We start from the raw sequence: 20961 nt of genomic DNA on the forward strand, positions 1-20961 counted from the left end.
GCCCCCGCCGGTGTGGGTCCTCCCAGGAAATCAGAGCCGTCCAATAAGACCGCCAGGAGGCTCGACTACTGCAAGCTCAGCAAGCCGGCTTGCTGCAGTTAACCCCTCGGGTGCCACGTGTCGTGCACACATACCAGTGCCATACCATGCGATGTCTGTGATCCCACCACTGGCAAAAACAAAAGCAAGAGCCCATGCTTTATGGTTCTTATTTCCACAGCAGCAAAGACTGTGGCTGGGGGTGAGGGATGCCGGGCGGCCATTGTGAGCTCTGTTTGTTCCGGAGCATAACTGTTCTGTTCCAGAATTAGAATGCTTTGCATCAGGCCACATCAGGTATGGAGGACATAGCTGTTCCTGAATAGCGTGTATGCTGGCAGGTTCTTTGTGTTCACTAAGCCCCGCTGGGCTTTCAGTCGCTGAATGAACATTCTGTCTGTCTGTCTGTCTGCCTGCCTGTCTGACTGACTGACTGTCTGACTGTCTGCGGGCTGAAAAAGAGAGAAAGGAGCATTGCTATTCTCACTCCAACCAAGTGAGTCAAAGGGCATTGGACTACTTGCCAACTAGGAATCCGAGCCAACACTGGCTTTTCAACAAACACGAAAACAAGTGCTGTTCACGTTAGGCTTGGGAATTAAAGCCCCCACAGCAACACATTCTGTACAGAACAGAGAGAAAAGACACAGAACGAAGATAACTCCCAAAAACATTGTATAGAGGCAAAACTGGTGTTATCAGGAAAGTCAGAGCAGGGACTGGGTGTCTTATCAGAGCGTTCCCTTTTCCACTGTGAATGTCGGCGTGCTGCTGTACCACAAAGGAAAGGATCTATAAATGACCAACAGTCATCTGAACAGGCTAGATGCTGGAGACAGAGTAGCCGGGCAGGGTAACCTGACCTTTCAGATGGCAGGCAACACAAGGATGTTTATTCAAGGCTTCTCAATGTGACAGGATGGGAGATAATGCCCAGTGCTGCGGAAGTAGTGATGCAACAGACATTTAACTGGTATGACTTCATCGACCCAGTCTGTACATCAAGGCTTTATTGGCAGGGCAAAAAAATAAATAAATATGAAAACAACAATAAAAAACAAAAATACTTAAACTGACACAAAACCTCCATGTCTCTGACAGCATCTCTGTATTCATGAACATGTTGTGTTAATTTGTTGTGTTTCTTGCAACACGATGAGGGTAACTGGCTTAAGCATCTTTACTAGCTTCGTGGAGCCTGACTATGCCATCGTCATCTGTTAGGTGTGGGAGCAGAGCACACATTCTTTTTTAATTAATTTTTTTCCTCTTCCTTCTGCCCTAGGACAACATCTGCCCACAAAATCCGCACATCCTTCCGGAGCCAGGTTTAATTTGCAAAGCTGGTGGCGTGCGTGGGAATGACAGATCCCAGGCAGAGATCGGAACATCACACAGCACAGCACAGCACAAAGCAGCGCTGAGGGAAGGCCTTTAATCCTGAGGTGGATGTTTAATTTCTTTTTGCGATGAGCTTATCAGTGCTCTGTGAGTGCATGCTAACAAACTCGGAACGCAAACTCACTTTAGGAAATCCAGCCTGACGGGTGAGAGTTTATAAATACTTCCTGGACCGTAGAGGCCTTTCACAGGACGATACACAACATCATCATCATCATCATAATCATCATCATCATCATCAGCAGCAGCAGCAGCACAAGCAATCCTGAGGTTAGGGAAATGTGGATCTGCATGAAACAAGTTTAGAAAGACTAATCCAGTTCATGTATGGAGGCTGCTCTAGGGCCCTTACCATGGAACTTCACAGAAAAGAAAAGAAAAATACTGTTCAAAAAGCAAACACAGAAACCAAATTGCCTTGATGGGACACTTAACTCAACGTTCAGTACAAGTTCTACTCACACAACCTCCTCAATCAGGGCCAGTTTTGATCAAAGCCAGAAGACAGTCATGTGAGAATAGAACCAACGGTGTTCTTTTAGTATCAAACACACAGGTGGGAACGTGAGCGGCACTATGACAGAGCCTGTGATGGTGGGGAGGGGATGAGAAACAGGTGTATACTGTCTGCTTCTGAAACTATTTTAGAATGAGTCACTGCTGGGTGGACTGAAGAAAAATAAATGACAAACATTAAGATGACTCTTCCATGATGTCTTTGCCTTGTAGCTATATGACAGAATATTTTGGTCAAAGAGCTAAAAAAAAAAAAGAGGAAGTAAAACTTTACTGGTCTCAAAAAAAGCTAATCACCAGTAAGCAAGTAAGTAAGAAGCCCATTTATTTTACCCCTTATTTTTAAGAAATGGATACATTTACTTCTAGCTGTCAAGACTAATACATGTTCTGGCGAGTCCAGTCTCCTGATTCCACTATATTCAATTCAATTCAATTCAATTTTATTTATATAGCGCCTGAACAAAACAATTGGCTCAAGGCGCTTTACAGATCGCTTTATATCTTAAATGCCACAAATAAAAGAAAAGGAACAATTTCCTTTTGCCTTGACATCTGTTGACATCCACATTCCCCCCCACACACCCCTTTACCCTGAGCCAAAACGACTTACTTTCCTGCGCTCCTTCGACTACGGTACCGCTGATCACGGCGTGACATCTCGCCATGTAGCGTGAAACCCTCCTTTTGACACTCAGGAAGCAGGTTCATGTTCAAAGCTCACCAGTCTGGCCTCCACAAAACCACAACGCTGCTAAATCAAGCCCTGTGTCACTACGCTGTGAATGAATGCTCCGTCTTCTCTTGCTGCCTCTGTTTCTCACTCTCTCTCTCTCTGTCTCTCACAAGCCCTCGCTGCAGCTGGTAACGTTTTTTTCTTTCCTCTACTATTTCCTGTTCTGGGCTAACTCATGGCCTCCATGGGAGCAGACGTGATCCCTGACACCAGCCTCTTCCTGTCTGTCCCCCTGCCACTATCTGGGCCCCCGCTTCAGTGGAAGAGGGTGGTGCTCTTACTTTATCCAAGCTGAACAGCTCGTGTAAGCATACTTCCTCCACCTTTCTGATAATGGTGCAAACCCACATATACACACACAAACACACACACACACACACACACACACACACACACACACACACACACACACACACACACACACACACGCACACACACTCACATAACCGTCGACCCTCGACATGCTGCAGCAGAACTGCCCTGAAGGCATTCCATCTCGAAAAGTTTTGTTGTTGTCTTTTTTGCCTTGCTTACCTTCTCCTTATCCCTAGCCTGTGTCTGTTCATTCCAAAAGAGGGCTGTCAAAGTGTAGTGAAGTAGAGAGGCTTAGTTCTTCTCCACTCGTTCTGCAGCAGGCTATCACAGCAGGCTTGCCAGCGAAGGCTTCTGCTTGAGCGAAATCCCAGTCTTGTCTCAGAGTGGAATGGAATAGGAATAAAAGAGCCTGTGTTTGAAGGGAACATTTATGCTGTGCCTTCAGTTCCCAAATCTGGTTTCATTTTTTAGTTTTTTTACAGGTCTTTGTGCATAGTCAGATGGGAAATGGTAAAACTTCTTTTGGTGGTTTCATTCACAGTTCCTTATTTTGTGAGCAGGATCACAACTCACCTGACCAAACAGAGCATCTTGTCTCAGTTTGCTGGCCTGCAGTCACATGCCAGGTTTTTACAAGAAACTAAAGAAACCTGATTTCCAGCGCTTAAAATACAAACACAACCACATCTTGCATTCCTGTATCCTTTTTGGCCGGGTAGATGTTAGCGTGCGTTAGAGGTGCTATAATGTGTCGGTACTAGCGCCGATGCTACACAGTCCACAGGGCTGTGGGGAACCTGTTGCGATTGCAGGTTGTGTCCTGTTCCTTTTTCACATCTGAAGTGAGATGTAACTGACTCATTCTTAGATGAAAAGTCGGTCACTGGACGTGCTAAGCTTTCGGCTGGTAACTGCTCTGTACTGAGATTTTGCCAAGACTCCAATACATTAAACTGATCACAGTGAAAGCACTAGGATGCAACGGCTAGAAAACCAAGTGACACCTCTAGGTTTGATATGATATCAATTATATCACTTTGACGGATGTCTCCAAAAACAGTTCTATTATTAACCACTATTACTACACTACTACATTACTACTAACGATTATAGGAGATATCTTCGTCTTTCATCTCGACTGAGAAGCGAGGTCATCTGTTTTGCAGAGGCACAATTTCAACAGTAGGCTACGTCTGGACCTCCTTCAAGAAGCCAAATAGATATCAGGGTAGCAGCGTGAGTGCCTGTGTGTGCATGACGGGTGTATGTGATCTAACCTGCAACACGGCATATGAGCCGACACAACATGGCCTTCTCTCACATTTGGAGTTCCCCAGGGGTCCAATCCTGGAAACTATGCAGGCACATCATGGCCAATGACGCTAACTAGCCTTAGAGCGCAAGAATCTTGTTTTTTCAAACTAAACCTTTGTGGAAAAATAAGAAAGCAGCCATTCATAATCCTTATTTCTTCACAACATGCTTAAGTGCCAAAGTTATTTGGGGTGATGGAATCTTTCTGCCTTGCTACAGTTCTTTAAGATATGACAGCATGATAGCTCTTAATATGACATCTTACCACTCTCCCAGATAACATATACAACCATGCTGGAAGAAGATATCACCTACAATTACATTTTATCACAGAAAACATAAAACCAGTCAAAACTATTTATTAACTAAAAAATAAGTCAAATAAAAATACACCTACAGTAAGACCTCTAGTACTGTGAACGCCTTGATGACTAGCTGGACTACGAGGGTATGCAATATGTTGTAAGTCTGCCATGCTTGGCCTTCACGCCCAGCTCTGAGAGTTGAAAACTGTGCTCGGAGTCAGGGGACTGCTGAAGTCAGAGCGGACCACTCAGCCAACGCAGCTCCACTTTCCCATGAAGCTAAACCTCCGCTTGCATTCTCTGTGGCCCACTGTACTTTTTTCCACCCAGGGGACATCTGTTAGACCTTCAAATAAACTGTTCTGTTTTGGGTTTTTCTCTTTTTTGTATATATGTACTTTAACAACAAGCCCTGAAAATGCACACACAAACACACACGGATCTACACACACACACACACACACACACACACACACACACACACACACACACACACACACACACACACACACAAACACACACACACACACACACATGGGAATGAGCTCTTCCCCATGCTCGACACGAAATCCCTGCTGTCTCACTTTGGCGTGCAGGCAGCTAGCATTCAGGGATAAGAAAAGCAGTCTTAAATCCCTATGACAATCCCCCTCGGGAATTTCATCAGGGTTAAACAAACGTGGCATTCGTAATATATCCACACAGCGTCATTCTGCTTTTAATACTAAAACCTCACAGGTCATATGAAATGTTGCATGTGCATGTTCTGGTTAAAGAGGGTCATGCTGAACACACAAATGCAGTTGACTTCAAGGTCAGGGTAGCACACAAACACATGGGCTACATGCTGACCTTGTTACTAAAGTGACCTAATTTTCTATTTCAACTAGAAAAACTATTCCTCGATATCCACACTCCTCACTTCCCCCCTCCCCTCTTAAGGCGTGACAGATGTGAGAGATTTCCATCTTCGCTCCATCTGCACTGGTTGCGTATTATTCGGATCACAAAATAGTACAATATCCCCGTCATATGACGTCATACAGGAAGTGTAACGTACTTTCAGGCATTTGTAGGGGTACCGAGACCTAGTTTTTAGCCTTATAATCTAACCCTAACCCTAACCCTTACCCTAAAAAATTCGAAGAAAAAGTTGATTCGGACACTTAATTATTATTTTTTTTATCCGGTATATCCGCAACCATCTGCACTGCTCCTGACACGCGTTCCACGCACTCTTGCAAGTCCCGCATATGACCCACGTGCCCTTGCCAAATCTAGGAGCCTGCAGCTCAGCATGATGGCTAATGCAGTTTTAAGCTCCATGCCATTTTTCATAGCCGGAGAAACACATTTGCAGATTTAGCAATAAAAAGTAAGGCAATCGCAGAAAATAAAAAAAACTGTACTGGAGACAGACAATCCCATAAAGGACTGCCAAGTGTATAACCCAGAATACAGAGAGACCAGACTGCCAGAAGTCTCCACTGTTAGAAGACAAAGGGTTCAAAGGGGGCATCTGACTGGATCCAGGCATCCATTCTGAGAGAGGCTGGGTTGGGAAATTGGATTAAAACCATTAAGCGATGCACTAGCCGGAGCTTGAATGCAGGGGGGAAAAAATTAAGTGTCCTACATTATTTATCCAAGTGTATGTTTGAGGATGATAGAGAGAGGGGAAGAGCCAGGGAAGTGATTACATAAACTCGATATTTATAAACATGTGGGTGGAAGGGAAAAGTGCACTTCCTTCAAGAAAAATTCAAACATGACTTATTTTCACCTTTTCATGAGGAACATGGTGCTTATAAACCAGATTCTGAATATATATATATATATATATATATATATAAACTGTAACAGAAAACAAATCCGGTTACATCACTAAAAACATGATTGATGAGTGACCTGTTATCCTCTTATTCCAGAGGACCTGTTATCCTGTTATCCACGGCAGGAAGAACAGGAGGAAAGAAGAGAAGAGGAGAAGCCGGAACTCTATTTAATACTGCTGGTCCATTACCTATATACTATATATATGTATATATTCCTACATATTTAATATTAACAGCAGACAAAGTTGTTATGCTACTTCTGTCTCAAATCTAAGGAAGTAGAGGGTAATAAGCCTTCCTCATTTTGCCAGGGTTTGCAAGCATACGTAGTATGAGGTAAACTGTGAAATTTTTCATAGAGAAAAAAAGGAACTGATCTTCCACATTAATGAAAGCACCGTGAGGCTCTTTATTCCCTATCTGAGGCCACAAAGAGTTTCTGTAAACAGAGTCCTTTCCTGTAAAGAGGGCCCTATGGAGACTGATGTGGGAGGTGACAGGCATCCCTGAGAGAGGTGCAGGGTTGGCCTCCTGCATTCACACACACACACACACACACACACACACACACACACACACACACACACACACTCACACACACACACACACACACACACACACACAGGCATCCCTGAGAGAGGCGCAGGGCCGGCCTCCTGCACGGGAGGTTAATCAACTTTCATCTCCGCTCCGAGGCGCCAAGTGACTGACATCATCGTGAGGTCTAATTCTACATGAAACTGCAGAGGGCAGGAGGTCACAGGCTGCTCTCATTTAAGCACACAGAAACGCATCAGTCAATGGCCTCGTCACGTGTCAGCTGCAGATCTGATGCTCTCTCTGAAATCTCTGTGGTCCCCCAATACGTCAGATTTATATTGAACCAACACAAAAGAGCGTCCAAAGGCCTCCTCACACTTTTAAAACAGACTTGTTGGAACAAAGCTAAACAAAACAAAAAGAGAGTTAAATGAGAGATGAGGTAGGATTTAACGCCATAGTGGAAAAGCAGGTTCAGATTGCTCTGTGCAAACAAGTCAGCCTTTGTCCAGGCAGTCATTCGTTCTTAATGGGATTAACAGCTAAAAGGCAAAATGAGGAACATATCCATGCCTCCCCACACTCCATCGGAGTACGACCATTTTTTATGATCATGTATGACGGTCCCTAGCGAAGAAGGACAGGCCGGAGGGCACTGGAGGACGAAGACGTCACCATGAGTTACCAAAGCCTTCTGGCACACTAACTGTCATAGCCATGGATAAAAACAAGTCTAACCTAGGGCAAAGAGTTCACTGAGCACAAGGCATCAAATAATCCTTTCAATTAAATAAAACCGCCATCCAGTGGCAAGAGCCACAAGCCAGACAGGGCTACAAAGGGTGCAGCTAATGACTCTGACATGTGATATGATTAGTTAAGCAATAGTACAGCTCTATGCTGCCATTAATTAACACAGTGTACATGCGCACCATCACAGAAATACATAACCCTCGGTTATCAACAAGGGCATAGCGCTCATGAAGATCACAGAACCGCTAAGCAAACCTATATAGTATCATCATAAAAACAAGCTTGTCTTGTTATTTACAGTATTCTTATTTCTTCATGATTCTAGTGAGGGTTTGCCATCTTCATGCCATGTCACATGCAGCCACTGTGAGGCGCTATGCCTAATGACGGCCTCATCGTCACAATCGCGCACACAGCGGCTTTCTCTTTTTCTTCAGCCAAGGAAAAAGATAGTGGCTCCACAGCAAGCGCTGGCCTTTCACCGTCTGCAACCTAAAACAGCTGACCAAACATGGCCTTAATGGGGTATCGGGAAGGGACCAATTAAAAGAGAGCTTTCTTTCAACAAAATAGATCGTTACTGCAAATACAAAAAAACACAAAGGCCTCTCTGTCCCATGCTCTGAGCGTGTGATCTTGCTTTCCTGCATTTTTAAAACCCTGACATACAGAAGAGACTGAAAAAGATTTCTGCATTGTGTCCTTGATTAAAAGGGATAATATGAAAAACCTGATCCCTTTTTGTAAAATGTTCAAATGTTCACTTTAATTCAGCTCTTGAACTTGAAGATGCAGCATTTTAAAAACAATAACAACAACAATAAAAAAACACACTCAGACACACACAAACAAACAAACAAACAAATAAATAAATAAAAACATAGGCTATGGGGTCAATTCCAAGTAAGTAATTTAGTGATAACCTGGATAAGTTAACTCCGAGTAATTGGTAAACCTCTAATAGAAGAGCCCTCTGGCTTCATTCTCCTAGCAAGACAAAGCCATAGGGCTCTATGTGGAAACTCTGAGTCGCGAGGGAGTCTACGTTTCCACATAATTAATGAGCGCTTCCTCTGGATCGTTCACCATGGCCCATTAGACTCAGACTATGGCCAACTTGCAGTATATTTGTCTATTCACTCTTCCTGATAATAAATGCAAAATATAAGCCTTGCATGTATGCATGAGGAAGAGTGATATGGAAACTGATGAGCCAAACAGTAGGCAAATAACACTATTAACCTCTATCTGTCGAGTGACACTACATGGGTTGGGGCCTACTCCTTAACAACAGTACTAAAATAGCAAACGTGGTTAAGCCAGTACACCCACACCCACACCAACACCCACACCCACACACACACTCACACACACACACACACACACACACACACTCACAGTCACACACACGCCGCACACACACACACACACACACACACACACACACACACACACACACACACACACACACACACCCACAACAGAAACAGACACAGACACAGACACAAACGCAGACACAGACACAGACACAGACACAGAAATAGACACAGACACAGACACAGACACAGACACAGACACAGACACAGACACAGACACAGACACAGACACAGACACAGACACACCCCCACAACAGACACTGACACAGACACAGACACAGACACAGAAATAGTCACAAACACCGAAACAGACACAGACACAGACACAGAAACAGACACAGACACAGAAATAGTCACACACACCGAAACAGACCCAGACCCAGACACAGACACAGTCACAGACACAGACACAGACACAGACACAGACACAGACACAGACACAGACACAGAAATAGTCACACACACCGAAACAGACACAGACACAGACACAGAAACGGACACAGACACAGAAACAGACACAGACACAGAAACAGACACAGTGCGTACTGAGAGATGAGATGAGAGAGTGTTTTCACCTGAAGCAAACGGTGTGCCAGTCTGTGTTCAGGGCCTGGAGGTACTGCTCGTCGTAGATGCGCTGTCGGCATCCCGCACACACAGGCAAGCTCCCACCAGCTGCAGCACGCAACACAAGCACAGTCATGAGTCAGAGGGAGAGACGACAGCATGGGGTCAAGGTCACACACAAGCTAACACTGAACACATGACACATACAGTAACACGGGACACATGCACTAATGCTACCTCGGATGCCCGGACTGACTCACACATACCCTTTCCTTTGCAGGTTCTGAACTACACACAACTGTCTTATTTTTGGACAATTTTGGGGGGGGGGGGGGGGGGGGGGGGAAACCACAGCACGTTTTTTCTGTGACTAGCAGCAGATCTCAGCCAGTGTCAGCAAATGCAACGTCATGACAGTGACAGGCTGTTTAACTACAACTCAGTATGTAAGGGTGAGCATCGGCTGTAACTGTAACTATCACTGAAGCCTGTCCATGTAGGTCCTGTTCCATTTGCCTTGGGCTGATGTATTTCCACTGGGGAGACCTGAACTTTGGCACACGAGCCTGTTTAATTTGCATTATTTAGTTAGAGCATTGGCCGAACACAGAGAGCTGTTTGATGAGAGGTTCATCACAACTCAGTCCATGTGATTTGTCCTGTGACTTGTGTGGGGGAAATAATGCTGAAAACCATATTTTATACAAAGTCATTTCATTTGCATTGCAAACATAGTCTGTATAATCTATATGACCTTGAAATGACATACAGCGGATTAGTAAAATGAACAGACCACAAACAACCACATGCCTCTAAACTTACCCATTGTCATTTCCTGGACTGTATGCTAAGTGAGAGCTAGCTGAGAAGTAAACCCAACGACACAATCAGTCACATCAAACTGATACATCAACAACTGTTTTCATTCAGTCTTCTGCCAACAGCGAAAGAGGCCAGATCTCTTGGCAAGGCCTCCAGCATTGATTGTCTCGATAGCAAGTGTGTGAAAGAGTCATATGGAAATAACTGCCTCAACTCTTTTTCCTGTTTTACTCTTTTTCCATGAATATGCTGAAGTACCTAAAAGATTTAATGTACTGACATTCGCTATGCATGCCTCGGCATTTAACACATGTTTTTTGTCTGCAGTCTTCTTATTCTCTCCAGTCCCATCCTCTCCCTCAGAGGGAGCGTGCTGCATTCATTCACATTAACCGTATAACAAAAGCATGTGGTCCTGAGTAATCGGACCCATGGCTCTAGCACACATGTGTCAAACTCAAGGCCCGCGGGCCTGATCAGGCCCGACAAGCCATTTAATCTGGCCCGCTAGCTCCTCAGAATGTTGCAAAAAGTTCCATTGATTTGAATGAGCAACGGTGAAATTTTATTTGGTTTGCCTAATTTTCCCTCAGGATTAATAAAGCATCCATCTTTTTATCTATCAGAGCTTGTCTGCCGCGGCCGCTTGTATATCGAACGCACCACAAATACTGCAAGTCCCACAATGCACTGTCCCCGCGTTGATAGCATACGTCAATTTAGGGAGCGCGTGCCCCACTGTCCAGCCCTTTTGTCCAGCCCATTTTTATTTTATTTCGGCCCTCTGTGTATTTGAGTTTGACACCCCCATGCTCTAGCCAATGAAGAACCACAGACCAGCAAAGCATTATATATCAGCTATTCATGTACAGGACCTATGACTTCCATATAGGTGCCAGTGTAATGATGTAACCAAACATTTCCTTCTTTCAGCCTCTTTCCCATTACAACAAATTATAACAATGTATCAGAGTGATGCAATTTTAAGAGACCAAAGATAAAACTAATCTCCTAAATCAATGAAAATTTGTAATTCAGTTTAATCAGGCACAGACTCATCGTTAGCATTCCAACCACATGATCGAAGAGGATAATGCCACAAATGCCCTGTGAACAGATTTAACACATTTCATATCCCCGGGAAACCTCTATACCTTTAAGGTAAACAACATAAAATCTTAGTTCAATCTTAGTCACTCATGATCATGCCAATGAAAACTACACAAACACCCATTCAAAGTATAATGCACAATATTCAAACCTAATAAAAACAAATCTCGAGTTCTGGATGGAGGGTGGAAAAAAACACTAATCCCATTATTGAAATAGCCTCTGGCAAGCACCATTAGGAAAACTCTCCATGTGTCAGTTGTTTAAGAAAAGCCCTGCATATTCCATCCTTATCCATGACCACAAGGTCATCAGTCTCATTTTAGATTAGAGGAAAATGTCTGGAGTTAGTGGGATTACTGGAGAGGCTAATTTGTCCATATTCAGTTCTCATAACCAAAACTAATGAGCAACACAACAGTGTGAACTGATATCTGCCACTAACTCATTCGTCCGGCTTGACTCCTTGAACAATAAAATATAAAGCAATATTGAAAGAAAATGGTACACAACTAAAGCTTTCACCTTTCAGAAATGTTTGTAATGCTAAAAAAGGACAGGTTGGCTTATAACTAGTTTGAATCAATAATTTTGACAATGTAATAATTTAGTTTAAGGTAAAGTCTAAGTTTGTTTGAAAGGGGTGGTGATGTCACAGTCTTTCTATCTTAATTCAGAACCATTAAAACTAGTATCTAGCTGCCTAGTTTCGGTATATTTTCCTACATTCATTACAACTGTAGAAACGCACCTAAACTTTTATACTACATGTGTTATAACTGCTGACTCCACGGCAAGGCTCCTGATGTATGCCAAGGCCATTTATTTTATGACATCTAGTCACCAATTACCAGCTTATGTTTGTTTCTGTTTACTGTAGGCCTATTTCAGCATTATATTGAGACCAGAATTTCACAAATTCAACCGCAAGATCGTTGTCAGAGGTTCTCTCATATCAGCTCGTTACATTGGACGTGACAGGATGCTTCTTCCTCTGCCATCCCTGTCAGCCTTTAAAAACATGATGCGCTGCCCCCAAGGACCAGGAGTGTCCAGTGTGCGAACATCTACTCCATCAAACACGGTCATTTCCAGAGAGTTGAAGCCAGCAGCATGTTCACTGTACACCACTAAGCTAGGCTGACATGACTCGCACACACGCAGTTCGTGACGCTTGCTTGACAATGATTGAACGATGCTTCACCCGTACGCGGGCATATGCCGCCCAAGGCTCAATAGACTAGGGCTACATTACGGATTCGTGTTTCGTCGTATTCTTAAGAAAGTATTTGCAACAAAAAACACTGTAGGCTATACCAGATAACTATAACCATGTTAAGCATGCCACTATTGATTAAAATTACACTATTCAACTTGTGCTAAGGCTATGTTATATTGGCAAACACTTCATGACGATGCAAGGGACGTGAACAGCTTCCATTGAGTGTGTTTGCACGAGTCACAGATGACCGAGTTTTAGAGCTGGTGGGGCTAGAATCTCATTTTAGTTCGTGTTTACTAACACTGCTGACACGCTACGCTATTTCCTCTGATGAGAAACTGAGTTCTAAGTTGTTACGTACTTACAACATCTGGAATGTAATCGTATGCTACAGTTTAGACGTTTCTCTCTCAAAATGATAAAACATTCTAACGACGTCTTCAGAAACATCCGCATAGCCAAGTGTCAAGTGTTATACTACTAATATTACGTTGCTGCAGGGGCCATGCTGAATAAAATGCATTAAAGATAATAACATTTTATATTCAGAGTGCTACTTTACTCCCTTTCTCCCAGAAACTGCTTTAAAAACATCACTGTTTCGGACCGAAAAGTCCTCAGCATCACTTCGCTGAATGTAGAGAATGCTATAGGCTACTCAGCACATCTCCCACTTAAGTATGTAGAAGAGGAAGTCGCTGGAATCGTCTTTTCAAGATAACACTGGACAGTGTCTTAGCTCACCTTCCTCCTCTCCCATGCGTTCGTCCTTCCAGGTACAACAGAGAAGCATTAACCTCATTCACCCTTCGACCGGGAGCTCTGCAAGAGCTTGCCAAAGAGATACAGAAATCCACCCTCCGTATCGTCTCTGCCACTACTCCGCACCCCTTACTGAGACCTACTCGGCTAACTGTTTGCGGCGCCTACCGGAGAAGAAGTAGGATGGTCCAAATCAAGTCAGGTTGGAAAAGATGAGACTACGGGTTGGCCAACTGAACACAGGCCCTGGACAGTATATTAAGAATTTGCCTGCGCAGCACACGAGATGCGCAACGCATTCTCAGATGTCTGCGCGCCATTGCGAAATGACAAACGACACTGACACAACATTTATGCCGGGAGGATAATAGAGATGCAACCATTTTCATAGTGACAGTCTTTAATGTGTTTAACTTTACAGAAACAATATGACAAGACACAGTGATATCATTTTTAATTTTTTTATTTAGTTGTTTATGAAGCAGTTTAAATGCCGGAATTTCCGGAAACTAGTAAAATGTGCGTCGTGGAAAAAGTGCAATGCCTCCACCACTCCCATTAAATAAAAACGTAAATTTCACGGCACAGTGGGAGGGGACGACTGTAAGGGGCTCACAGGCAGTTCAAATGGATACAGCACTGGGCATTAAAAAACTAAAGCTCATTCGTTATTTCGGTTTGGGTCTAACAACAGTCATCCCACCAGCCAAATGTGGGAAATTACCTTTGGACGACATGACATATATACTTAATAGGCAAACCCTAACCCTAAAGTACACATAACGTAACATGATCACAATATTTAAGGGGGGGAAAAACAAACACACAAAAACCACACATTATAAAAAAAAGTATTGTACAGTAACTCCACAGTGACTATATGCATGAACTACTGAAAGCTAAAATGAAAAAAAGATTGTTACAGAAATGTGTGTTCTACGATTGTCTTCTTGAGTCAAGTTCAACATGGTGCAAAAACAAATGCAATGGTTGCCTAATAACACGTTGTTTAAACATAATACAGATAATATATATAAAAACAAAATGATGTATGGATATTAAACGACTTAAATGAAACATTCTAGGTCGAGCGACATAAGCACCTTTCCCCCTGCCACTGGGAAATTGTATTCTTAAAGCCTATTAGTAAATCACTCATACATGGTACACATCCCAGAACACTAGTAGGCTACACGTATTTTGGTTTTTGCGACATTGGCAGAAAGCCACACAACGTCAGAGCACCAGTTACTTGAGAAGGATGATTTGCATGTTGTGTCTAATGCTCCATATCATTGATACCTACTGAACATATTCAGAGCTGCAAGAGCTCTTCATGCTGACATAACGTTGACCAGGCAGTGAATCTGGTACAACAAGACTTACCATTGCCATGGCTAAGGTTGATGATAAAAGACTATGACAATCTATCCAACTACTTTTATTTGACCACAATGTTGCCATCCACTATAAACTGTACCAGGGCCAAAATAGCAGCACCTTGGAACAGATGATATGGAGTCAAGTACAGTTCTAAAAAAAAGAGCCCATCCACCAGCAGTCTAACAGGTCTCAAGCCTCAGTACTTTGGTATGTTAGAGAGGTTGGTTTCACCTTGTACATGGAGGTCCCATGAATATTACAGTGAAAAGATGTTCTGTGCTGTAATTTGACACAAAGTAGCTCTATCGGTTGGATGGAAAGCATTGTGAAGTAGTAAATCCGGCCAGTCAATCACACACACACACTCACACCTACATACAGGCATACACATATACAGCCATACACACACACACACACACACTCACACCTACATACAGGCATACACATATACAGCCACACACACACACACACACTCACACCTACATACAGGCATACACATATACAGCCATACACACACACACACACACACTCACACCTACATACAGGCATACACATATACAGCCACGCACACACACACACTCACACCTACATACAGGCATACACATATACAGCCATACACACACAGCCATACACACACAAACACACACACTCTCACCTACATACAGCCATACACACACACACGCACACACACACGCACACGCACACACACTCACACACACGCACACGCACACGCACACGCACACGCACACACACACACACACACATACACACACATCTACACACACACACACACACACACACACACACACACACACACACACATTAGACAAGCTATTTGGTATGTCTGGAACTTAGGTATCAGAATATCAACAAAGCTTTGGGCCTGGCCATTTGATTTTGAGGTGTTAGTGAGCGCTCAGTTACAGAATCCCAAAGTATCAACGGTAAAAGCTTTGAAGAGGCACTTGTGGAGCAAATATTAAATATGATTTTTTTTTTTTAAACACGTTGTGTGCCACTTAGACATTTTTTTGGCGTTGTGATTGTCGTGCTGAACAACTTGTCCAATGGGCAACATTATTGGTTTTGGGGTCTATACAAATATGTCCTACTGTATATGTAACTTTTGTACATTGAATGGGACATTTGTTGCTTTTGTTTCTGCATATCAAATGTGCATTCTAGACCATGCAGTAGCACCATTGTTTCTTGAGGTCAGTTCACATCTCAAGAGATCCTTCACTTTCTCCTCCGGCCACAGTATTTGCCTTGGCATGCAGCTCCACCTGAAGGCAGAATAGAACTTGTTTAATGTCAAAACAGAAAGAGAGAGTTATGTTATATCATGTTGGAGTACTTATATGTTTCTATGTTTCTATGTTATGTTATGTCTTGTTAGGTTATGGTAGTGTGGTATGGTGTCCTGTCCTAAGCATTTCAGTGCCCAGTCCAACTCTGTTGTTCTGTGTATCTGACAATAAAAGACTTGACTTGACTTGACTTGAGAAGCATTCATTGCGCTGGTTTGTTTTTGATTCATACTGTATGTTACTTGTCTGTCAATCCCAAACAAAACAAAATGCTAGTACAGACATTCTCCACTGAGATGCCACACACACAGAGGCTAAATGGATGTTAGGATATTTAAGATATTCTTGAGGTCACATGGTTGATACTAATATGAGCAGTCATACCTCTATAGCCAGCACCCAAGAATCCTCCTAGATTGCCGTACTTCGCTGCTTTAGCTGGAAAAGGAGTTTTAAAATAAAGTGGTCATGTTATGTTAGATATAACACATGCAGCATGAAGGAGAATAAAACAAGTAATTGGCGTAAAACACAATGTTCTTAATATAACCATGGCCAAGCACTGCAAGGCATGACAGTGTTGGAAAATTATTTTCTAATTACACCAAACATATGTTCCTCGGTTTGGGGCAGCTTGCACTTTATGTCCCTTTAGCAAAAACAATGCACTCAAAAGTACACTTCAGGAGTGTCTAGGCTGAAATTACATTCCCATTGAATTTAATACTAAGGATGCTCTTAAAGTAAATGTATTCTGTCCTCGAGGCGTGGGTGATAGTATTGAACTGAATGCAATTATTAACATTGAAGCCTCACTCCATGAAATATATTTTAGTGTATAGAATCTTTCATGAGCCAAGTTATGTTGTAGATCTGGTATAAGTGGACAGAAATAGCAGTTCCAAGGTAATGTATGTTTGTGTCTGTATGTGCAATGCAAATATCAATGCAGATATCAGTTAAATATATGACAAATGTTATTTGACAACTACAGAATAAAAGAGCACCTTGCTGTGGCGACAGTACACCTCCATATCCTAAAGAGAAAACACATATCGTCAGTCAGTGCATCCGCTTGGCAGAGGAAGCAACATTATTAGCATTTGAGGAACATAGCGGATCTTCCCAATTTACATGAATGACCATGTTGATAGGCAGCATATGTTCAGTACAAATGTGAGTTTTATAGCTCATTACTTTTAATATTCAATAAACTTCCCACCTGTTAGTCAGTGTAATACACACTATTTGCAATTCATTTGCGTCTCTATGGTTACAGCACATGTGTCCCTGAGAGTAGGAGGTCATTATGCTGTATATTTGCTCTGATGTTGGGCGACATGCAAAGTATATTTGCATGATTTCTGCAAGCAACAACTCTGACCTTGTGTACCCTACAAACACAACTAAGACACACAGCTGAGGGCTTCACAAAAGCTGAGGGCAGATTCCATGAAGATGGCAGTCCACTTTGCCTCTTCATTTCCTTAATAAAACATCTGTATGACATAAGCATACATGGAAAATATGGGCTTTCCAAAGGATTTGAGATTGAGATTGTATAGGAGATTATTTGTAGGTTAAACAGAATATCTACACATAAAGCTCAGTACCTGAATGCTTCAGGGATAGGGGAAATATTGCACAGTGTTGACAGAAATGAACCTACTATATACCAAACTGCGCTTTATTTCTTCTTGGTGGCAAAAAGTGAGGTGTGAGTGTGAGTACTCAATATTCATACATGGCTTGGTTATGTTAGGGGCATGTATGATATCTTGGTGGCCAAACTAGGAAATTAGTTTCTGACCACTAGAGAGAGAGAGAGAGAGAAAGAGAGAGAGAGAGAGGGGTGATCAAAATTATAGTTTAACAAATAATTGTCATCAGAAGTATGAGGTGTTACATTTGAAGAGCACATTATATTGAAAGCCAAATTATAAATCTTACAGGCCAATATATTTGATGGGTAGCCAGTCATGGTTTCGAAGTAGTAATTATTAGGCTTGCACAATCACTACTTCTCTCTGAATATAAACTTAAACTTCAGAGGCTTACATTTCTCTTGTGTAATACAGCACAACTAAAAATTATTAGATTTAATTAAGGACTGAACTGTGTCACATATCTCTCCTTCTCTTTCCTTCTCTCTCTCTCTCTACTGGTTATAGCTTTCACACCATTTTACCTGTCTGCCTACAGTTTGGCAGTAGTCCTGTGCCTGCTTCAAAACAAAGGATGGTCACCAGAATTCTCAGATTATACACACACACACACACACACAGACACACAGACACACACACACACACACACACACACACACACACACACACACACACACACACACACACACACACACACACACACACACACACACACACACACACTCACTGAGTGATTGCACAGTGAGGAGAGCACCATAGGGAAGACCAAGGGGACCTACAGTGACCTACACTCGTTATTAATTTATATTTTATATTTTATTTCTGTGTTTTTTTTTCTCTACACCGCTCTTCACTTCAGTCAGTGATCTATAGCACCCGCCCCAGCCTCTGGGATCTCAGCTTCCTGTCAGACCATGGCACAGCACACGCTGCTTCAGTACACAAGCCAGACCAGAGGGCAGCCGGTGAAATTGGTGTCATCAGCTCCAATTCTACATGCTAGACTGGATGACCAAGGGGACAAAATGGCTCCCATAATTACAAGGCATGAACGATGAATGGGAAATGGTGGTTGGAGAACATTACACTGTTTCGAATACTCCATATGAAAAAAATAAAGAGAAAATGTACAATCTGGGTTTTACCTGGGTAGGCCTGCTGTGGGTAGGCCTGCTGTGGGTAGGCCTGCTGTGGGTAGCCGCCATAACCAGGCACAACACCACCTGAGGTAAAAGTAGGTAAAAGGTATTAGAGGCTGAATCATGCAGATAAATCATGCAGAGCTTGCAGTGTGCAATATGAACCCCGTAATTTGCTATGTGACTTTCACATGGACACTAAGCCCTACAATCCAGTCCTCATTTGCATCATTCCAAAGATAATCTGGGAGGAAAAAAAACAGTTTTGCACGAGACACCAAAGAGCTCTGCTGAGAGCAGGAGAGAGAGCGGGAGAGAGAGCGGGAGAGAGAGTGGGATTACAGCTGAAAGCATTACATGTCTGTCACCCCGGGAGACGGGAGGAGCCGTCTCGCTGCTGGGTCGTCATGATAACGCAGCTGTCAACAGGCCAAGAAATCCCAATTATTAAGGTAGCACCCTACTGAGCACTCTGTGCTTCTCTAGACGCCCTGTCTAGATCTTTAAGTTTTAACTCTGTTCTGTCAACCACAAGACCAAATAGGTGACTGAGTCGGCTCTGGTTAATAAACCAGGGCCCTGGCAAATTGGTGACCGTAGGGCTTGGTATTGAGGTAGGACATGTTATGGAAATTAACTTAAGTTACAGGGTAGGATATAGAGTAGGACATCATTTATTGCTTATATTTGAAATTCAACTTCTCACCTTGTTGGGGATATCCCCCTGCTCCCAAATTGCCATAGCCTAAATGGGAGTAGAGATATAGTATCAAAAAAGGAACAGCGTGAAATAAACAGTTCAACACTGATAAGCTCAGCAAGAATGTAACATTTCCAGTGAGCTCCACCTCCATGACTCACACACACTGGCTGAAGGCTGTTTTGCTCCGGGGGGGGATTTTGGGGGGAGAAAGAAATCTCCAAGGCATTGTTCTATTTACAAACGGCTGGCGTCCTGAAATCCGTTACCAAAATTGAGCCTCTAACGGTAATCTGTCTATGTGGGGAGTGGCAGTTCTGTTATTTCCTGACTTTTAAGTTCTATCCCCCAGTGATCTTACTGGAGAAATGATAGCTGCTAGTGGATTCCACCATTCCTGCGCTCCTAAGCTGGGTACTCCCACTACAACAAAGAAGGCTGAAAGTTGCTGTGTGGGTGGACACGTTCTCACAGTTTGTGCTCAGCAGAATGAGGAGTTTGAAACATTACCTGGTTTCGGTGGTTTGCCACCCCCCTGGCCAGCACCAAACTGATTCACACCTAAAACACAAAGCAATTACAATGCCGTTAGAGTCGCTTGAGTTCAGATTCTAGTTTACAGACTGCATAGTTGATGTTTATCAGACCGTTCACATGGTTTTGAGAGTATGACTGCTTGTTTTACTGCTTGGGCTTTCAAGCTGCTTGCTGAACTTGCTGAAAGCCATTATGAAATTGTGCTGCCTGTCAATCAAAAACTGCTGTCATCATATATTCACAAGAAAATATGAGCAAAAAAGAGCATTAACAAGCAACTGCAGAGGGATTTCTAATAAACATAGGTTCTTGTAGAGCTGATAGCAATACAGCATTTGCTACCTAATGTTCCAGGGACGGGTCCGCCTCCTGCGCCAGGTCCAACAGCTGAAAGAGAGGAACATAACACACAGGAGGATCAAATAAATGTGCCTGTCCATTGCGCACCACAATTTGTATTGATATCCATTATTGTTTACAAAAGCGGTCACTTCTGATATCAAAAGTTAAAGGCTTGGGCCTCCTAACTCTCTGTAGCAACATCATCATCATCATTGTTTATAAAGGGAGAATTGACTGAGCACAGGGCTCTTTTGCAGCAATGTCCTGACTGAG

General features: G+C 42.9%; 2 protein-coding genes across 2 annotated transcripts in view; both read right to left on the minus strand.

Moving 5' to 3' along the window:
• limk1a (LIM domain kinase 1a) overlaps positions 1-13653 on the minus strand; it is a gene marked incomplete at both ends in the record, with an annotated part of 37381 nt that extends 23728 nt beyond the window's left edge. Inside the window, 2 exons of the mRNA XM_080844298.1 lie at positions 9706-9805; positions 13596-13653. Of these exons, the coding sequence (XP_080700424.1) occupies positions 9706-9805; positions 13596-13653 (158 nt within the window). The remainder of the gene's footprint in view (positions 1-9705; positions 9806-13595) is intronic.
• A 407-nt stretch (positions 13654-14060) lies between these two features.
• Positions 14061-20961, minus strand: part of elna (elastin a) — a 61124-nt gene continuing 54223 nt past the window's right edge. Inside the window, exons 79-85 of the mRNA XM_080844588.1 lie at positions 20689-20733; positions 20320-20370; positions 19816-19854; positions 19116-19193; positions 17314-17343; positions 16691-16744; positions 14061-16282 (exon numbers count right to left, since the gene is read on the minus strand). Coding sequence (XP_080700714.1) covers positions 16236-16282; positions 16691-16744; positions 17314-17343; positions 19116-19193; positions 19816-19854; positions 20320-20370; positions 20689-20733 — 344 coding nt within the window. The 3' untranslated portion in view covers positions 14061-16235. The remainder of the gene's footprint in view (positions 16283-16690; positions 16745-17313; positions 17344-19115; positions 19194-19815; positions 19855-20319; positions 20371-20688; positions 20734-20961) is intronic.

The sequence above is a fragment of the Sprattus sprattus genome, assembly GCF_963457725.1.
Source record: "Sprattus sprattus genome assembly, chromosome: 9".
NCBI lineage: Eukaryota > Metazoa > Chordata > Actinopteri > Clupeiformes > Clupeidae > Sprattus > Sprattus sprattus.